The sequence below is a fragment of the Zalophus californianus genome, chromosome 11 (assembly GCF_009762305.2).
Source record: "Zalophus californianus isolate mZalCal1 chromosome 11, mZalCal1.pri.v2, whole genome shotgun sequence".
NCBI lineage: Eukaryota > Metazoa > Chordata > Mammalia > Carnivora > Otariidae > Zalophus > Zalophus californianus.
This window is the reverse complement of record NC_045605.1, coordinates 102,516,965-102,539,224: the sequence shown is the minus strand read 5'-3', so window position 1 is coordinate 102,539,224 and position 22,260 is coordinate 102,516,965. Positions and strand designations below refer to the sequence as shown.

The window sequence follows — 22,260 nt, the reverse complement described above, 5'->3', positions numbered from 1 at the left end:
CTCACATATGTACCCATAGGCCTTTCTCCTTCCAGCTTATGGCAGAAATGAAAATCTGATAGTTTATCTCTTTGCATATGCTAAATGTTTTCTATGCCAAAAGAAGCAAAGGATGCCGAGATTTGGAGTTGGGCATCTTGACTCAAATCCTGGTTCTAAATCTTACTCCCTTTTGTGGTCTCAGAAAAATCAACCACTTTGAGCTTCAGTTTTCATGTCTGTGGACACAGACTAGATGTACCTACCTCAGAGGGCTGTCATGACAGCTGGGATGACAGAAGGAAGATCCCTAATACTTAGCAGGTGTTCAGTCAGTGGAAGGAAATACAACGTAAGGCAGCCGTCTCCCTGTGAGGCCTGGGAATCTCCCGGAGTTCTTGAGGCTCTCTCAGGAGGTCTGTGATCTCAAGACAGCTCTCATAATAATACCAAGACTTTAGTTTCCCTTTCCACAAGTTTACGTCTATCATCTCCACAGGCTACAGAACATGAGATATCACATCAGACTGAATGCAAAAGCAGTTACCAGAATCCAATTGCCTTCCATTAAGCTCGAGAGAAGCTCTGCATTGGAATCACCTAGAGATCTTTAAAAACTATTGATGCCAGGCTCTCACCACATTCTGATTTAATTGCTGTTGGGTGGTATCTGGTGCATTTGGGGGCGGGGGGGCAGCGTGGGTTATTGAAGTTCCTCTGGTGATTTGAATGTGCAGTAAAGTTAAATTGGCCTTTGTTTTTCAATGGGTATAAAGTTTTTGTTATGCAAAATGAGTAAGTTCTAGAGATCTACTGTACAGCAGAGTACTTAGTTACTAATACAGATTGTACACTAAAATATGTTAAGAAGATAGATCTCATGTTATGTGTTCTCATCAAAAAACAAAGAAACAAAACAAGGGCACAAGAAAATTTTGGAGCTGATGGGTATGCTTAGTACCTCTTAGACTTTTTGTGAGGTTAAATGAGTAATACACAAAAAACACTTAGCATGGTTCCTGGAACGTTATAGTGGCTTTCAACCAACATATGTCCTCCTTGTTACTATTCTAGTTGTCATGAGTGGCTCACATTGATGATCTTGCTGTATCAATGCAAAATCTGTGGGCCAAGCCATTCTTCCAACCAACTCATTTTTCCACACAACCATGGAGCCACGAGGTTGAGTCTCTTAGAGAAATCAGCAGGAGATGTCATAGACCTGGTCACTTCACATCGTGGGCTTTGGTTCATTTCTCTGTACAGTGGCAATGCTACATTGCTGTCCTTCGGTTCAGTGCATGCATGACTAACAGAGGAGGTGGCACCAAGATGACGATGTGATTTGGGGAGAGGAAGAGATGGCATTGCAAAGAGGCAGGATGTGTTTTATCAGCCAAAAGTGTTCCCAGACCCCACTCTCTTAAGTTACTCCCCTTTGCTTCCAACAGTTGCCAGTCTTAAGATTCTATGTTCCTTCTGGCTTTTTCTCACAAACATAATTCACTTCTTGGTGATATTATAACACCTCTTTATTCCCATGGTGATATTCAGCACCATTAGTCACAACATTAAAAGGGTCTCCTCATAACTGAGAAGGACAGAGAGATGAATAATTCAATAATGCTGAAGGCCATCAACATAATCAAAATTCCCTGTAACAGAAGAAGAAGAAGAAAAAAGAATCACGGTATTAGCACAATAATGGTTTTTCTAATGACAGTGAGGTAGCAATGCCCATTTAAGAAAATCTCTCCCACATGTCTCAACTGTATCGGATGCTTAGGAAGTAAATAGTGGAGGATCACGAGAGCATACAGCTGTTTCAGCACAGGACAGCACATTATTTTCTTAGAGAAAGTCATACAAAACAATCTGCTTTCTATATCATATGCAGAAATGTTCCATTTCATAAATCTATACAATACAAAGAAATAATGTGAAAAAGTGGTCTGTTGAAGGAGAAAGAAAGGTTAAGAAATAGGAAAAAAAATAGAAGCAGAAATAGAAAAGGAAAGAAAAAGAGGGTAAAAACCCTAAAGGCACGGACAAAAGAGGAACGTGTAGAAAAACACACACAGAAAGAAGCATAGGCGAATAGGACCATCTTCTGTTCTTTTTATCACTGCTAGAGACCAATTTCAAAATTCTTTGCTTTGGCAACAGAGAGCATGAACAGGATACACACCTTGTTAGGAACCCAGAGGCTGGACATACAAGTGTTCTGCCAGTGAAAGTTTGTGAAGGTCATATATATGGTTAACATTCTGTTCTGCAACTGTATCTTTCTACATGTTTTGAGTATAGGTTAAAATATTGTTTATTTTAGAGTCACATGGTTTTTAATGGCCACATAATAATATCTCCTGGTATAGTTGCCATAATTCATTTATTCTTTAGTGACAGGAAATAATTGATTTACTTTTCCTCTTCTTCTGTTGTCTTTGGTCATTCATTTTTTTTTTTTTTTAAAGATTTTATTTATTTATTTGACAGAGAGAGAGATAGTGAGAGCAGGAACACAAGCAGGGGGAGTGGGTGAGGGAGAAGCAGGCTTCCCGCGGAGCAGGAAGCCCGATGCGGGGCTTGATCCCAGGACCCTGGGACCATGACCTGAGCTGAAGGCAGATGCTTAAGGACTGAGCCACCCAGGTGTCCCACGTTTGTTCATTCTTAACGCTCTGAATAATGCTGCAATAAGCATTCTTGTACACATGGCCTTATATGTAGGTGTTTAATTGCTATGGAGATAGCTACCTGGATATCTTTCATATAAATAAATGCCTCCTTCCTTTCCGAAATGGTAGTAACATTTCAGATTTCTGCCACCAATACACAGGAACATCCTTTTCACCATTTCCCTACCTGTGATAATTTTTATAATTTTAATTTTTGCCAATCTAATAAATGTATCCTAGTCCAGTATTAATTTAATTGGCATTTCCCTGACTTCTGGTGAATTCAAACATCACTCCGAGTATATTTGGCCACCACATTTGCATTTTTGTAAATTCCTTCCTCATAATCTGGTCCAGTTTTTAAATTATGTTTTTGACTTTTTGTTAGTTATATTCATTCTTTGTTTGTAAAAGCATTGAAACTGCTGTTATCTGCTTTAAAAATATTTTCCACTTCTTTTACCATATCAGATTTTATATGTAAATATATATGTATTTTACCCTGTTTTGATTTCCATATCAACATGTATCACCGCAGTAAGTTCGCTTATGTCCCTTCCCAGTCACTCCCCCTACCCCAGCCAGAGGCAACCACTGTTCTGATTACTAACACCATTTAATAACTTTGCTTGTTCATTTTTGTATCTGAATTTGTTTGTTCAGTATAATGGACAGATTCATCCATGCTGTTGCATGTATCAGTAGTGTGTTTTCTTTCTTGTTGCTAAGTAGTATTCTGTTCTTTGAATAACCAGTTTCTCTAGCCACTCTGTTCTTGATAGACATTTGAATTGTTTCTAGTTTTTAACTGTTATGAATAGATTTTCTGTGAACATTCTTGTATATATTGCTAAGACATAAAATAGGCCTTGTTGATTTTGATAAAAACTACCAAAGAGTTTTCCAATGTGGCTGAGCCATTTTACATTCCCACCAAAAATGTATAAGAATTCCATGTGCTTTACATTCCTGCCAAGATTTTCTTTTGCCAGTCCTTTTCATTAAAGTCATTCTGCTGTGCATACAAACATTGTGATTTTGAATTTGCATTCCTCTGGTAACTAATAATGTTGAGCACGTTTTTACATGCTTACTGGCTGTTGGCAAATCTTTTACTGTGAAGTGCTTGTTCAAGTCCTACTCATTTTTTTTGGTCTTTTTATTATTAATATTCACATGTGCTTAATATATTCTGGACATGGGTCTTTAGTCAGATATATGCATTGAGGAGATTATCTCCCATTCTGTGCCTTGCTTTTTTTTTTTAACTTGAGATATAATTGACATATAACATTGTGTGTGTGCATTGTGTGCACAAAGCGTGCAGTGTGTTGATTTGAAGCATTTATATGTTGCAATATGATTACCACTGTGGCATTAGATAACACCTCTCTCATGTCACATAATTATCATTTCACTTTTTGTAATGGGAACAATTTAAGATCTAATCTCTTTGCAACATTGAAGTATATAATACAGTATTGCTAACAATACGCACAATGCTGTACATTAGATCTCCAGAACTTTTTCATCTTCTAATTGGAAGTTTGTACTCTTTGGCAAACATCAGTCCAAATTCTCCACCCCACAGCCCCTGGTAACCACTGTTCCACTCTGTTTTTATGAATGTGGCTTTTTTAAGATTCCACATGTAAGTGATATTATACAGTATTTGTTTTTCTCCATCTAGTCAGATGGAGATCTCATTTAGCATAGAATCTTCAAAGTCCTTTCACGTTTTTGCAAATGGTAGGATTTCCTTCTTTCTTGGCAATGAATAATATTCCATTGTAAATGTACCACATATACATCCATTGGTGGATGCTTAGCTTGTTTCCATGTTTTGGCTATTGTAAATGATGCTGCAATGAATATGAAGATGTTCATATCTTTTTGAGTTAGTGTTTTCTTTCTCATAAATACTCAGAAGTGGAATTGCTGGATTATATAGTAGTTTTAATTTTTGAGGAGGCTCCATGTTGTTTTCCATAGTGGTTGCACAAGTGCACTTGCATTCCCACCACTAGTGCACAAGGGTTCCATTTCCTCCACAACCTCACCAACACTTGTTATTTCTTGTCTTTTTGATAATAACCTTCTAACAGATGTGAGGTGATATTTCACTGTGGTTGTGATTTGCATTTTCCTGATGGCTCATGATACTGAGCATCTTTTCATGTACCTGTTAGCCATTTGTAATGTCTTCTTTCGAAAAATGTCTCTTCAGATCCTCTGTCCATTTTTTAATTTTTTTTTTGCTATTGAGTTGTACAAATTCTTTATATATTTTGCTTATTAGATATGTGATTTGTAAATTTTTTTCCTATTCCATAGGCTGCATTTTCATTTTATTGGTGGTTTCTTTTGTTGCGCAGAAGCTTTTTAGTTTGATGTAGCCCCACTTGTTTATTTTGCTTTTGTTGCTTTTGCTTTGGGTGTCAAATCCGAAAAATCATTGCCAGGATGGATATCAAGTAGTGTACTACCTGTGTTTTCTTCTAGGAGTTTTATGGTTTTAGGTCTTACATTCAAGTCCTTAATCTATTTTGAATTGATTTTTGTGTATGGTGTAAGACAGTAGTCTACTTTCATTTCTTTGTGTGTGGCTGTTTAATTTTCCTAATACCATTTATTGAAGAGACTGTCCTTTCCCTGTCATATATTCTTGGCTCCTTTGTTGTAAATTAATTGACCATATATGCATGGGCTTATTTCTGGGCTCTCTATTCATTCCACTGATCTGAGTCTATTGTATACTTATACCCTGCTGTTTTGATAACTATATCTTTGTAGTATAGTTTGAAATCAGGAAATGTGATGGCTTCAGCTTTGTTTTTCTTTCTTTCTCAAGATTGCTGTTGCTATTTGGGGTCTTTTGTGGTTCCATAAAATTTTAGGACTATTTTCTATTTCTAAGAAAAATGCCATTGGCGTTTTGATGGGGATTGCATTAAATCTGTATATTGCTTTGGGTAGTATGGACATTTTAACAATATTAATCCTTCCAATCCATGAACAGGGGATATCTTCCCATTTATTTGTGTCTTCAATTTCTTTCATCGTTGTCTTAAAGTTTTCAGTGTACAGATCTTTCACCTCCTTGATTAAATTTATTCCTAAGTACGTTATCTTTTTTGATGCAATTGCAAATGTGATTGTTTTCTTAATTTCTTTCTCATAGCTCTTTATTAGTGTGTAGAAATGCAACTGAAACTGATTTTTGTATATTGATTTTTGTATCCTGCAATCTTATTGAATTTATTTTATTCTAATAGTTTTTTGGTGGAGTCTTTAGGGTTTTCTAGGTATATGTCCTCTGCAAACAGATATTTTTACTTCTGCCTTTCTGATTTGGATGCTTTTCCTTTGTTCTCTTCTCTTCCCTTCCCTTCCTCTTCCCTTTCATTCTTTTTTTCTTTCTTTCTTCCCCCAGTTGCTCTGGCCAGGACTTCTTGTACTATGTTGAATAGAAATTACGAGACTAGGCATCTTTGTCTTGTTCCTGATTTTAGAGGAAAAGTTTTGGCTTTTCACTGTTTAGTATCATGTTAGCTATGGGCTTGTCATATAAGGCCTTTATTATGTTGAGGTATGCTCCTTTATCTCAGTGTGTTGAGAATTTAAATTTTTTCATGTTGACTTTTGTTAGATTCTTTTTCTGCATCAATTGAGATGGTCATATGATTTTCATCCTTCATTGTGTTAATGTGGTATATCACATTAATGATTTGTGTATGTTGAACCATCCTTGCATCCCTGGAATAAATACCACTTGATAATAGTGTAGGAGACTTTTAATATACTATTGAATTCAGTTTGCTAACAATGTATTGAGGATTTTTGCATATATGTTCATCAGGGATATTGGCTTGAAATTTTCTTTTCTTGTAGCATAGTTGTCTGGTTTTGGTGTGGGTAATCCTGGGCTTATAAAATGAATTTGGATCCTTCTTTTCTATTTTTTTGAAGAGCTTAAGGATTGGTGTTAATTCTTCTTTAAATTTCTAGCAGAATTCACCAGTGAAGCCATCTGGTCTGGACTTTCCTCTTTGGGGAGGTTTTTGATTACTGATTCAGTATTCTTACTAGTAATTACTGTGTTCAGGACTAATTTGCCAATACCAATTGTTTTCAGGTTTGTTAGTCTGATATCTTTACTTCAACTTTACTTTTAAAGAACATTTTCACTGAACACTGAATTCTGGATTAGCAGTATTTTATTTCGGCAGTTTAAAATGTCATTCCAATGTTTTTTGGCCTCTGTCAGGCCTCCAAATGAAAAGTCAGTTGGAAGTTTACCTTTGTTCCTTTGAATGTAATGTATTCACCTCTGCCCCCACCCCCAGCTTCTTTTTAGGTTTTGCTCTTTATACATTTTTTTCCCTCAGAAATTTAAGTATCATGTGCTTTATGTAGTTTTCCTTGTATTTTCCTGTTTGTGGTTCATGTCTTATCTTTGATTCCTTTACAAAATCATCAGCCATTCTCTCTGTGAGCATTGTTCTGTGCTGCATTTTCATTTTCTCTCTTGTGGTTCTTCAGTTGTATATGGGGCACCTTTTTTTTCTGTTCTGCTCCATATGTCCCTTATGTTTGTTCTTTCTAATATTTTATATCATTTTCTTCTCTTTGGGCATTAGTCTTCATATTTTACACTGATTCTCTTCCTGTGCACTTCTGAAGTGTCTAATATGCTGTTCGCCCCATCTACTGAGTGCTTAGTTGCAGTTCTATAAATTCCAATGACTTCTTTCTAATGGGTTTCAGTGTCCCATAATATTCTCCAACTCATTCTCTTCTCTCTTGGATAGAACAGCCATGTTTATTGTCAAGTTTATATCTGATGACCTTACCATCTGGGTTACCACTGAGGTGGTTTCAATCATTGATTATTTTTTTTAAAGATTTATTTATCTTAGTGAGAGAGAGAGAGTGGGGGAAGGGGCTGAGAGAGAGGGAGAGAGAGAATCCTAAAGCAGACTCCCCACTGAGCACAGAGCCTGACCTGGGCCTCGATCCCAGGATCCTGAGATCATGACCTGAGCCAAAATCAAGAGGCAGACATTTAAACAACTGAGCCACCCAGATGCCTTGATTATTTTGTTTTTATTTTTTAGATGTTCAGTCCTATCTTCTGGTATGACTAATTTGTTTTGTTTTGTTTTACACTTAATAACAAATGTAGTATGCAAGAAATGGTAGAAATTCTAAATTATGTTATCTTCCTCTAGGGATGAATTAATTTTCTTCCATCAGACAGATTAGGAGAAGGTTACCATGACCAAATAATTCAAGGACGAATTTCAGTTTTGTGAGGCTGGTCTGTTTCCTTTGTCCTTAATTCTAGGGTGTAGTCTTTCTTCAGAAGTGAAATTTTGGGGTGTTTACCAGACCCCACTACTCCATGGTAGACTCTGAACAATGTGTTTGTGTCTGCCGTACTGCATGACTGCCGAAATCTCTTCTTGGCCTTTTAGCCTCTTAGCTTCTTATCAACTTGGCTTCTGAGCTTTGCATCCTACACATCTTAGGTGTCAGCAAATAACTTGTGGAGAAAAGTGATGGAGAATTTTGGGTTTAGTTCATTCAATGTGTACAACTCTCAGAGGATCCTTGCACTTTAAATCCTGGCTGCCATGGTTTCTTTTGTGTATATTCAAACATTTGGAAGTTTTTTGTTATTTTAATAAGCTTTTAATAAAAGTGGTTTTCACTAGAGAGATGCTCTGATATAAATTACTCTGTCATAACCAGAAAAAAAGGATTTGTATACTTTACTAGTATTTTCAGTAAGCCAATCATTGGCTATTTTGATCCTGTCTAATGTGTGCGTGATTTTTGTTTTGTTTTGTTTTTACTAATTTCTTCTCTTGTCATTGTATATTAATTCCTTTGTTCTTCTTTCTTTGGACTAATTTTCTCTCCTTTAATCCCTGAGATTAATATTTGGGCCATTATTTTTCAAAGTTTCATATTTTATAGTATCTACATTTCCAAGCTATGAATTGCCTTAAAAGTATTGCTTTACCTTCGCCCTCAAGTTTTTGAGCTTTCATTTCAGAACATCTTTGGATTCATATTATGATTTCTTTCCTGATCCAATAATTCCTTTGAAACCTACTGCTTAATATCCAACCACAGGTTAAAATTATTTTTATCATTGCTTATTGTTTTATTGCATAGGTCATACACTAGGACTTCAATCTTTGGTATTAATCTGGAATTGTCATATTTACCAATATATAGTCATCTTTTGTTGGTATGTGTTACAAAATTGTGTATTCTTTGTTGTTGGATATAATAGACTAAATATATCTATTAGTTCTAGTTTTTTACTTTTGATGGTACCATTAAGTGTTAAAACACATCAAAGTCTAAAAGTTCTTCAAACCTTCATGCTCTTCTCAGAGAAAACTCAGGTCCTTAACAAACACAACTAACAAAAACACCATTTTCTCCCTTCTCTACTTATATGTTAATGCTGACTGGTATTTTAAATACTGTATTTTTAATCTCAATATATATTATTACTGCATTACACAAGCAGTATTCACTTGTATTTGTCCACATGTTTATCACATTCTTTGTTCTTCATTCCTTTTTGCATCTCATTGTGCTATCGTTTTCTTTCTATTTGGAGTTCATTCTTTATTCCTTTAATTCTGGTCTGCAGGAGGCAAGCTCAATTTTTGTATCTCTAAAAATTCTTCATTTCACTTCATTCTTGTAAGATATTTTTCTTCTCCTTTTTCTGTTTCAAGTTTTTATTTAAATTCTAGTTAGTTAACATATAGTGTAATATTGGTTTCAGTGGTAGAATTCAGTGATTCATCACTTCCATACAACACCCAGTGCTCATCACAAGTGCCCTCCTTAATGCCCACCACACACCTAGCTCATCCTCTGCCCACCTCCTTCCAGCAACCCTCAGTTTTTTCTCTATAGTTAGGAGTCTCTTTCCTAGATTGACTCTCTCTTTATTTCCCCTGCTTTGTTCATCAGTTTTGTTTCTTAAATTCCACATATGAGTGAAATCATATGGTATTTGTCTTTCTTTGACTTATTTCACCTAGCATAGTACACTCTAGCTTCAGCCATGTCATTGCAAATGACAAGACTTCATTCTTTTTTATGTTTGAGTAATATTCCGTTGTGTATGTGTATATGTATGTATGTATGTATGTATCTATATCACAGTAATGGGTGGTGAGTGATAGGCTATTGGTTGGCAGTTATTTTTTTCAGAATGCTGAAGATATTATATTGTTCAGTCTTTTGGCCTTTATTGTTGCTTTTGAGAAGTTAGGTATCAGTCCAGTTGCTTCTACTTTTTCTTTTTGGTAATTTTCATAGTTTTTAGTTTTTGTTTTAGTTAAGATTACTGAGAATTGATAATGAAAAGAAACCATGATTTAAAAAATAACTGTACTTTGACTCAGCAAATTGATGTATCAAAGCATGATACGCAAGACCAAATATCTAAGTTCAAGATTTTAACATAAGATGTCTCAGAGCTTTATGTTCAAAATATGGCCACAGAGAGATGTTTTAATGGTAATTCCATGTGAATTCATGTTTTCCAAAAATTAGACCATTGGCTGTCTCTAAAACTTGTCTAGTTTGCAAATCTAACCAGTTCCTTTCCAGACTACTGTTACTCTCCCCTAAAATTACCTTATGACTCCTCCAGCTGATGAAATCCTATAAATGCCCTTTTCTGTTTCCCCCTATTGTGTCTGAGACCCATGCTCTCCCTTGATTAGCAAATTTAATAAATTCAGCTTTTAACTGTCATTGATTTTCCTGGTGGTCTTTGAAGGTGCTAGACAGTCACAGAGGCCCCAGAGAGGTCTTGTCAGATCCCTCACTATTACAGTTCTGGTCTTTTGACTCACTTAATGGCTATCCACTGGCTGCCTGTGAGCAACCCTGTCCAGGGTTTGCACATCTATGTTGATGAGGCGATCTAGCACTTTTTATTGGGTAAGGTTTATTTTATTTGTCCTAGGAGTCAGGTTTCCCAGGACTCTTTCATTATCCCTTCATGCTTGTTCTTGTTTTCTTTTCCCTTTGTGGGGTGGGGGTGAAGAAATAGATGGTCTGCCAAAGCTTTGCCACTAACCATCCTGTCTGTCTATCTGCCTTTTATCTATATTTTTGTGTATCTATAAGAATAAATCCTAGGAAAAGAGTTATGTCTTGTTAGCCAGCCACCAGGACTAATAAGTAATATGTCTCTTTGACCAATATCCTTTCTAGGACCAATTATCTTAGACTACTCATTAAAATCTTTTAAGAACCTTCTGTAGTCTTGTCTATATGTAGGAAATTGGCTGTATGGCCGTAGGAGAGACTCTTCTTCATATATTCCACCTGTCGGAGGCTGCTGATTTCTTGAGTCAGCAGGCAGGGGTGGATTTTTCAAGGCCTTCACTATCCCTATTTTCTTCTTACTTCCTGGTAATCATTGACTAAATTCTCAGAAATTAATTCTGTATTACATCTCAGTGAATGGTTTGACTTTCATTCTGATAACTCTGATTATATAATAAATTTGTCAGTTTTTCCCACTAACAGATGTGGACTGCTTTTCCTTGCCAGCCATCTAATTAATCATTCTTTGTGACCTTAGGCAGGTGACTGGTTATTTTGGAACTATCATCAGGGAAAGAGTACACTTGAAAAGATCTTACTAAAATCACCACCACCACCACCACCACTACCACACTTATTATAGACATTAAGGTATAGTCCTCTAGAAACTTTACAAAATCAAATGGTCTAAAAGATAGGACAGCTAATACACAGGTGGCCCAAGCTCCTCAGAGTTAGGAACTGGACTGCTTCCACTCAAGGTGACTGGAACAAAACTACCCTCCCTCAAAATGACTGATGCCATTGATGGTGGTGGGCTTATACTCTTGGCTATTTTATCTCCTCTATGCTAATTCAAGGTTCTAGATTATTGGTAGACAACTCTACTAACACAGCACTACCAAGACAGCCTTTTTGAAAATCAGTATTGTCATGTTCCTTCATTCACTCAGGCTGACAATAAGGGACAAACTCCTGAAACTGATCCAAGAAGGAATAGGAAATCTAAATAAACTGATAACAAGTAATTTAAGAAAACTTCCCACAATAAAAAAAAACCCAGACCTAGGAGACTTTACCAGTGAAGTCTTCCAGATGTTTATGGAAAACTCAACATAATTTTTCTCAAAATTTACCAGAAAGTATAAACGGAAGCAATATTTTCCAACTCATTCTACAATGCCAGTATTAACCAGACACAAAAACCAAAGACATCACAAGAAAAGATGAGTATAGGCCAAGATCCCTTATAAATAAAGACGCAAAAATCTTTAACAAAGTACCAGAAAATTGAATCCAACAACATTTAAAAAGAATTATACAGCATGACTGAGTGGGATTTATCCCAGGATAAATTTATTTTATTTAAGATAAAAAAGTGATGGGTATTAAGGAGGGCATGTATTGCATGGAGCACTGGGTGTTATACACAAACAATGAATCATGGAACACTACATCAAAAACTAATGACGTACTGTATGGTGATTAACAGAACATAATACAAAAAAAGATAAAAAAGTCAATCAGTGCAAAGCACCATAACAATAGAATAAAGGACAAAAACCACATGATCATCTCAGTTGATACAGAAAAAGCATTTCACTAAATTCAACACACATGGTAAATATGTTCAGCAAACTAGGAAGAGAAGAAACTTCTTCAGCTTGATCAAATCCATCTAAAAACCCTCAGCCAACATCATACTTAATGGTGAGAGACAAGATGTTTTCCTTCTAAGTACAGGAAAAAGATGAGGATAGATATCTACTCTTGCAACTGTGATATTTTACTTCTATGAAGACTCCCTTTTCCTTAGGTGACTGATGACTTTCCAGCTTTCTTGACAAATTTTGATGGGTCTTGTTGACTAATTTTTCTCTCCATGTAGATTTACATCTTTTCCATTCCCTTAATAATAGTGGTGTTTTGGAAAGAGCAGAAATAAATGCCTGTTTTCAATATATACCATGTTTTATCAGAAGTCCAGTCTGAATATTAAAGCCAAAACCAAAACCATAAAAGTATTCCACTTAAGATTCTAATACATATCTGGGACTGTGAATCACTACCATACTGCTATACCTGCATTTTTCTTCCTATATCACTGTACCTTTTATATTAGACTCATTGGTATATATGCTTTATCTTCTTTACTCATCTGTGAATTCCTCAAGTTGTGGGTTATAATGTGTTTATTTTCTATTCCACAATGCCTGGTGTAACCTATCAGATATTATGATTTCTATAAATGTTTGTAAATAAAAGAAAATACATGTGTCCACAACATTATTTGGATTTTGCTGATTAGATGCTAATAAATCTTTATGATTACACCCATTACTCCCCATAAAAATGCAGTATACTTACAGTGAATAGGGTAGCAACAGCCTGACACTGACTAATTGTTTCAGCATAGCCACAAAAGAATTGTTGATCTAGAATGAGACCAAATGTGAGGAGAATGATTCCAGCTATTGCTGCCAGGGCACTAAGAGAATTCATTATTTGGCTCAACTTCACCTGAAAGAGATGAAGACCATAACACTGAGTCTATAGACAAAAAGCAATGGTGGGGGAGACTGGAGGGAGAGTTTTAGTCACAGCTTTGCAATGCCACAAAGCAGCTGTGTGATCATATATGAGACACTTCATCCCTTTGGGCTTCAGGCACTCAGCCAGAGTATGAGGGAATCCAGTGAACTTTTAATAACCCTTCCATCCCCCACAGTCTGTACCTAATAAGTTAACTCCCATTTAGTTGGGGGGAGGGGTGCACACTGGACAAAAGAGGTACTTAGGCGTAGCCACATTGCCCTGCACTTTGATGCTCTGGTAAAAGTCATGACCTACTTGCATTTTTGTTTTATGGCTCTTTTTAACTAAACATTGTATTTCTTTGCAATTTTTATTCCTTTCTAAAACTTCAAACCTACAGGAGAAGTCCTGTGTTGGAAATAATTTATTGGCTTGTTAATTATATCTCACATTTTTGATTCTTTGAGAAAAGTAAAAATACTATAATTTATCTGTAAGTTAAACTTTTGCATTCATTAACACTATTATTTATTTTGAACTTCTGCTTATAAGGTTTATTTTATTTTATTTATTTATTTTTTAATTAGGTTGTCTTCACAGTGTGCCTATCATGTGAGTCAAACTAGTGCCTTTCAAAGTGTCTGGCATGACAGAGAGAATGAATGGATGAGTTACTGGAATGCTGAGACCCATTTTGCCATTTTGTTTAGGAACTTGGCTTTTATTCTATGCCTCAGTGTTTTCATATATAAAATAAGAAACTGGATGACCTAAAAAACTCTTCTGGCGTTAGTGTTTTATGATTCTATGGACAAAAGCCCAGTGACGTTGGTTGGTATCAGTACTTGACAGTTTGTGGAATTATAGTGGGTTAATGATTTTCCAAATTCACTTCCAAGGTTAAAATCATTATTTCAAAGTTACACATTTTTAGCGAAGGGGAAAATGTAACTCACCAGAGTTTCTGTGGTTTTTCTTTCCAATGCAACTAGGAAGGCTCCAGAATTAATGAACTATTAAAAAGAATAAATATTTTAGTGATGGGCTTGCTTAACTGATGTTAAAAAGTTCTCAGAGAATGGACTTCTATGTGCTTTGTTCACATGTCTTCCTTCCTAATTCACACGATCCTCAGAGCAGTGAGCAGGGTGAGATGCCTGATAAGATTATCCACAAATGAGGAGTGGACAAAATACTGAACTAGAAATTAGCTTTAGCCTTAACTATCTATTTGAACATGAGATTTTTTTTTTTTTTTTTTTTTTTTTTTTTTTTTTTAGCTTCACTGGGCTTTAGTTTTCTCATCTACCTTCCTTTTATAGCTATTGTGGACTGAGCTTTGATATCATGCCACACTGGTGTCAAATCAGTTCACAACCAATAAAATCAGATTCTGTCATTCTTATAAGAAACATCCGTCATACCCGTTTGCAGTCCAGCATGTTCTGCCAGCTAATATGCTGGGCATTCTGAAAAAAAATCCCAAGAATTTCCACGGAGGTGAGTCATATGTGGTATAGCGTCATCTGGTAGAAACTCCAAATCGGACTACAGCATATGCATTTTTAAGTTTCCAGTCCCACTGCCTTGTATTTCTTCAGCCTCATTTCTTCACCATCACTCTTACAGGATAGAAAGTGTTGTCCCATACCTTGAGCCTTTTGTTCATGGTTCTCCCTTGGCATGCAGCAGGATATCTCTAGCCCTTATGCCCAACCATTCCCCACTCTCTACCATTCCTTCCATCCTTCCTCTCTGTGTGCTCTCATCCTGATTAACCACCCACCCTTTAAAACACAGCCAAGCTGGAGTGTCTCTGGGTGTCTTCCCCTCCTTTTTATAGGTACCTTTCCTATAGAGGCAGTTCCTATGTCTGTCACCACTCCTCACACCATATGGTGATGATCTGACTCTCTACTTGAGAGACCTTGAGACCAAGAACTGCCTTTTTCCTGAATTCCCACACACCATCCATTCTCTGGCACTAAACTAGGTGCTAAAATAATGCTTATTGGATGTAATTAAGTAAATGCCTCTGTGTAGCTCAAAGGTACATCTAAGAAGCTTTCCCTGTTTCTTTACTTCTCTAAAGAGTAAACTGATCTTTCATCTCTCCTTACACAAGCACTGTGATATCATTTATCACATTACCTTGAAATGATCTCTTTACATGTTTTCTTTCTTGCTAAACTGAGCGCCCTTTGAAGGAAGGGCTCATGTATTATTATTTTTGTTTATTTTTTCCCCAGTTTTATTGAGATGTAATTAACATACAGTACTGTATAAGTTTAGGGCATATGCATAATGATTTGACTTATATATATTGTGAAATGATTATAATAATTTTACTTCACATCAATTATTTCATATAGATACAACCCCCCCCCAAAAGAAAAGGAAAAAGAAAAAGAGGAGAAAAAGAATATTTTTCTTTGTGATGAGACTCTCTTAAAAAATTTCATGTATATCATACAACAGTGTTAACTGAAATCATCCTGTTATACGTTGTATCCCTAGTGCTTATTTATCTTATTACTGGAAGCTTGTACCTTTTGACCACCACCCTCCATCCCCTCTCTCCTCACTCTCTGCCCCTGGTAACCTTAAATCTGAGCTCTTTATCTATGAATTTTTTAAAGTTCTAAATATCAGTGAGATCATGCAGTATTTGTCTTTCCCTGTCTGACTTATTTCACTTAACATAATGCCCTTAAGGTCTAACCATGTTGTTGCAAGTGGCAGGATTTCCTTGTTTTTTTTATGGCTGTATGTATGTGTATATATATATACACACTTCTTTATCATCCGTTCATCTGTTGATGGACACTTAGGTTGTTTACATGTCTTGACTTTTGTGACTAATGCTGCTATGGACATGGAGTTGCAGATATATCTTTGACATAGGGTTTTCATTTCCTTTGGATATATTCCCAGAAGTGGAATTGCTAGATCATATGATCATTTTATTTTTAATTTTTTGAGGAAACTTCATACTGTCTTTCATAGTGAGGGTCCATGTATTATTAACCTTTCGAGCCTCATTGCCTTCCACTATGTATCTGGCTTATCACAGATAGCAACTCATTTTGAATGAATGAATGGACAAATGATATCAAGACCCAAGGACATATTCCCAAAGGAACTTTAGGCCCCAATGATGGGAACATCAGCAGTCTGATGAATTAATGGGGAAATAATTTCAATAAAGTTGATTTTTATTTTACCTTTACAAAGCATATCCTACAACTGAATGCAGCTCATTTTGTAATTAAGAATTCCCTAGTATCCCTGTTGTCATGGCTTCAAATTGAACTCAACTGACTATACTCACCAAAACGGAGCTCCAGAATGGATATCCTGAAACAAATATAAAGGGGAACCGTGGGTATGGATTTTCAAGTGTGAAAATGAAAACAACTCCAAAAGAAAAGTTCATCACTCCAAACAGGATCTGCATAGCCTATAAATAGAGGAAAAATTTATGGTAAGGAAAAAGCAAAATGGTAGGTTTCCTTTCCAAAAATATACACGATCTTCTTTTGGTTAAAAGGATTTGGTGATTACCTTCTTTTATAAAGAGGGGAAGGTTAGTAGAAACCCCTTATGATGCTCCCAGGTGTTTTCTTGATTCCTCTATCTGATATCTGGTAACAGGTAAAATGATCTAAATCAGTGCTCTGGAAAATGTAGCCCATGGATTGGCAACATTAGGATCACCTGAGAATTAGAGATGTGGACTCTCAGGCCCTATAACCTATATCCTATACTTACTGAATGGAATCTCCAGATTAGACCATGTCAGACTCTCCAAGCAGCGGGGAAATGCAAATCAAAACCACAAAGCGATAGGACCTCACATCTGTTAAAATGGCTAACATCAAAAAGACAAGAAGCAAATGCTGGTAAGAATGTGGTGCACTGTTGGTAGGGATGTATCATTATGGAAAACAGTATGGAGATTCCTCAAAAAATTAAAAATAAAACAAATAATGAAAAAAAGTAAAGCAGTGGTTTGACGATTGCTAGGGAAGATTGGTGAGAATGACGTAAAGAATGGAAGGTGTACCCTGTGTGTTTGTTCTCTGCCCTCTTACTCTCCACCTACCTTCTCTGAGTCCTTTCTTTCACTCCCATAGCAACTATGACCTTTAAGTAGGTGAATTGTGAAGGATATTCTTTTCCTCAAGTCCAAGTCCATTTGAGTAAGTTCAACTCAATAGCCACTATCCATTCATCTAAACTATTAAAATTGTTTTCTAACTGGCTTTTCTGCACCAGCTTCCTTTTTCTCTATTCCAGTGTTACGTCAGTGCTGAAGTAAGATTGCAAAACAGAACCAGTCTGGTTACTCTTCTCAATTTCTTTGAAATGAAGCTCCTAAATCTGGTGGTCATCAAATTCAGAGAAGTGTTTACAAAATACAGATTTCAACCCCCCCCAACTCCCTCAAAATTGATATTCAGTAGTTCTGGAACAAGGCCTGGGGACTTGGTATACACATTTTATAAAGCTCCTTAGGTGATTTGTTGATTTTACAGATTGGAAGCTACTTGTCAATATTGTAAAGTCTAAGTAGGGATGGCTCTAAGATTCTTGGCAATTAGGTCTCCAAATTACCTTCCTGGTTGTTTCCTTTTCTCCCCAAAATATTATTTTTCACATTTTAAAAAAATGTTGGTAAAATATCTATAACAAAATTTACGGTACATACTTACCATTTTATTTAAGTTAATAGGCTTTATTTTTATTTTTTATTTTTTTAAAGATTTTATTTAGTTATTTGACAGCGAGAGAGCACGAGCAGGGGGAGCTGCAGAGGGAGGGGGAGAAGCAGGCTCCCCACTAAGCAGGGAGCCCGATGCGGGGCTGGATCCCAGGACCCTTGGGATCATGACCTGAGCTGAAGGCGGAGGCTTAACCACCTGAGCCACTCAGGCATCACTAGGCTTTATTTTTTAAAAGCAGTTTTAGGTTCACAGCAAAACTGAGTGAAAAGTACAAAGTTCCCATCTATTTCCTGTTTCCCTCTCCCAATGCTTCCCCCACTATCAATATCCCATATCAATGTGGTATATTTGTTACAATTGAACCGACACTGACACATCATTGTCGGCCAGAATCCATAGTTTACATCAGGCTTCACTGTTGCTGTTGTACATTCTGTGGGTTTGGACAAATGTGTAATGACATGTATCCATGATTATAGTATTGTGCAGAATAGTTTTCCTGCTCTAAAAATCCTCTGTCCTCCACCTATTCATCCCTCCCTCTCTGCTCCATCCCCTGGCAACCACTGATCTTTTTGTCTCCATTTTTTGGCTTTTCCAGAATGTCACATAGTTGGAATCATATAGTTTGTTGTCTTTACGGGCTGGCTTCTTTCACTTAGAAATGCATATTTTAGTTTCCTCCATGTATCTTCATGGCTTGATGGCTTATTTATTTTGAGCACTGAATAACATTCCCTTGTATGAATGTACTGCAGTGTATTTATCCATCCTGATTTTTCTTCTTTCTTTTTTTTTTTTTTGTTTGTCTTTTAATCCCCTTTAATCTTTCGAGTCTAATGCGCTTCCTCCCGGCTCTTTTGTCATTCCCAAACTATGCTACCAGGAGTTTTTTGTTCATGGTGCTTTCTCAATCTAGAATATTCTGCTTTCCTCCTCCCCTTTCATATCTAGTTATTAAAATTCCATCACTTCTTTAGTGTTCAGACTCAATGCCAAAATTGCCATAACGTTGTCCCATTGCTTTTAGATAGAAGTAACTGTTCCCTCTCTGGGTTCCCCTGCCTCTCACCCCCAGCCATTTATGGCTCTTTTTAGATGCTACTGTGAGACGTGGTATTTAATATTGTTATTTTTTTCTTTCGAAATTATGTATTCTCTCCTCAATGAGAGAAGCTAGGTTTAGCTAGCTTATTTATTATTTAATAAATAAATAGTTATTTATTTCTGTAACCCCCATAGTGTCTAACATAGTTTTTTGCCCATAGTTCAATCCATATTTGTTAAAGTAATTTGAACTCTTTAGCAGAAGTTTCAGTACCATTATATTTGAATAGATGCTAAAGCAGTTTAAGACTAATGGCCCTTTTCTGCATGTCAGTGGGCCATCTTTCTCTACTTTTTTTTTTTTTTTTTCTGGGAAAAGTCAGTTTCTTTCTATTTTCCACTCTTGAAGGCTTGGGGTTGAGATGACAAATATTTTATAAGATATAGATACTATCACAGCCTTAAACATACTGAATCACATTTTCTGAAAGGAGATTGGTAAATAAAAAATAATTAATAGTCATGAAATGGATAAGTGGGTGGAGAGATGAACATTTACAGTATTCAGGGGATTTTCTTCAAAAACCCCACATGTAAAAATACCGTATAATACTGTGAAACTGAATTCTGAGTCTTGACTGGGAAAATGTAAAACTGTAGAACTCAGTAACCCAGGATATAAAATCTGATCTATTGACTTCTACTTGATTTTCTTTCTTTTCTCTGAACTTGACTATGAAAAAAACTCCTAGGTAGTGAGTTTGGAGATTTTTACTTTAACTGCAATCTTCAAGAGCCTAGGGATTTTGGCTTATTCATTTTATATCTTCCTCTCCATAGAACCTTGTACATAATTGGTTTAGAAATGTGACATATACTTCCTGAACTGGATGGAAATAAAAGTTGGATTTAGCTCCTACCTTGAAACATTTGCCTCCAGACATTTCTTTCCCTCTTCTCCCCACCCCCACCCCCATCTTAGTTCAGCTTCTATTGCAAAGTGGTAGAATCTGTGACACCCTGCTGGGGGTGGTTGTTTAAGCCCATGGTTCATAGACTGGGTGGCTTATAAAAAACAGAAATTTATTTCTCATGATCTGTAGGCTGAAAGTTTGAGATCAGGGTGCCAGCATGGTTGGGTTCTGGTGTAGACCCCTTCTGGGTTGCAGACCACCAACTTCTCTTTTGTAACTTCACATGGTGGAAAGAGAGCTAGCTACCTCTCTGACCTCTTCTTATCCCATTCATGAGGGCTTTACCATCATGAAGTAATTACCCCCAAAAAGCTCCACCTCCAAACACCATTACACTGGAATTATGGTTTCAACTATGAATTATGGGGAGCACAAACAGTCCATAACACACCCTCAGTAGAGTATACATTGGGGCAAATCTGACTTACCCCTAAGATTTTCATTTTTGTAGCAAGTAATTTTGGAAGAGGGCTGCTTGTATCATAGGTTGTGGCTGTAGGGTCTGCTGACTGCAAGCCAGGAACATTGATATCTGGGGGAAATACCAGAAACACAGGATTGTGTGCAGTGTTTGAATCCATGATGGTGCAGTTGATATTTTGAAATGAAAAAATGTTCTTGATGGTACTTAAGTCTAGACCATGTTCTTCTGTACCAAGGCTGTCTGGAACACTGGAATTGTTGTTCTTTGTCTTGGAATTATAGAACCATAGAGTCACAGAGTCATGGAATCTCAGGATTGGTCGAGATCTCAAGGTTAGTGAGTAAAATACCCAGGACTGGAGCTCAGAGGACCTGCCCAGTAGTCCTAGTTCAGTCAGGAACTCACTGTGACCTTGGGCAAGTCACATCCCCTCTCTTGGTTTCAGATTCCATATATGTACATTGATCAGACTGGGCTAGATGATCTGTGAAGACATTTTAGTTCCCCAAAAAATGAGTATTGCGAATACTTATTCTAGTTCTCCGTGTTCAGGAGGTAGGGGACAAAAGCTCTCAGGCCCTCAGAATTAATTAATAATCCACTTCTTGAAGTAGACATAGTGTCTATTTAGCCTGTCACTTTTGTTTTTGCCACCTGATTTTATTAACTTTAGCTGTGAACAAATCACCTCAAAACTTAGTGGCTTCATACAACCAGCATTTGATTTTGCTCAGAATTCTGTGGGTCATGTGGGTGGTTCTACCGGTCTGGTCAAGCTCAGCTCTTGTGTGCCAGGTTTTCTCTGCATCTGTGGTCATTTGGTGGAGTGGCCAAAGCTAGATGATTTAGCATGGCCTCAGTCACATATCTGGCAGCTGGTAGGCTCTTGGTTCTTCTCTAACTCACAGATGTTTTTTAAACTTTTGCTGAATCATGTATGCTAATCTCTCATTGACCTATGCAAATTGCAGAGACAACCCATATTCGAGGGTAAGGAAACACTCCATACCTTCACAGGAAGATTGTACTGTCATATTGCAAGGACATGGATGAAGGGAGGAGAAGAACTTGTATTCATTTACACACTCTACCTTGTCATTCTCTGGTGTTTCCTAATGAGATCAGGTCTTCCTAAATTAAAAAAATCCTGATGAGACATCCTCTAGCCACTTGCCAGTTAGAACATATTAAAGGACCAACCTTACCTTCCAGCATTCAATTTTTCATGAATGTAGAATCCTAATGGTGATCTTCCCTTATGAAAATCCTTTGCTGTTAGGTTAGTGTTCTCTGAGTTAAGCAAACTCTATTCCAATATACTTTATAATACCATTTCATCCTTATTTACTCACGTTTTTGCTTTCCTCTGAACCTTTTTCAGTTCCTCTTTCTCTTTCTCTTTTTCCCTAAGCATGATGGCTAGGACAATGTTTTAATAGCCATCAGACAAATGGTAGAAAGATTACTTGAAGTTTTTATTATGCTTCAATTCATGCAAGCTAATTCTGGAGATGCAGTTCTGAAAGACTCAATCCTTGGAGCATCGAAACTTAGAATTAATTCCAAACCCTTTTATGTACTAGGTACGTGGTCTTGGCTAAGTGATACATTAATTTATATATTCATATTAACTTACCTACTTATTAAAATATTATAGCTTTTATCTAAAAATGAGAATAATAATTGTTACCTTATAGGTATAAAGTATAAGTTTACCTTATTGTGAGTGAATTATTAAGTATTTGGTGTGTAGTGGATGCTAAATAAGTTGTAATTACAAAAATAATAGCAATTAACATTTT

The 22,260-nt window shown here is 36.5% G+C and overlaps 1 protein-coding gene across 3 annotated transcripts; it reads right to left on the bottom strand.

The window, feature by feature from the left end:
• Positions 1 to 797: 797 nt before the first annotated feature.
• MS4A5 (membrane spanning 4-domains A5) lies at positions 798 to 20,706 on the bottom strand. Of its 3 annotated transcripts, none has more exons than XM_027579292.1 (5): positions 20,463 to 20,706; positions 16,618 to 16,746; positions 14,243 to 14,299; positions 13,119 to 13,271; positions 819 to 1,634 (listed from the first exon to the last, which is right to left on the bottom strand). In XM_027579292.1, exons 1-5 carry the CDS (start codon positions 20,613 to 20,615, stop codon positions 1,551 to 1,553), a joined length of 576 nt encoding a protein of 191 aa, XP_027435093.1. In that variant the 5' UTR covers positions 20,616 to 20,706; the 3' UTR covers positions 819 to 1,550. The 3 variants fall into 3 exon arrangements, with proteins under 3 accessions (XP_027435095.1, XP_027435093.1, XP_027435096.1); XM_027579295.1 differs by having other exon boundaries at positions 1,573 to 1,634; positions 13,119 to 13,186; XM_027579294.1 differs by lacking the exon at positions 16,618 to 16,746 and having other exon boundaries at positions 798 to 1,634.
• Positions 20,707 to 22,260: the final 1,554 nt, after the last annotated feature.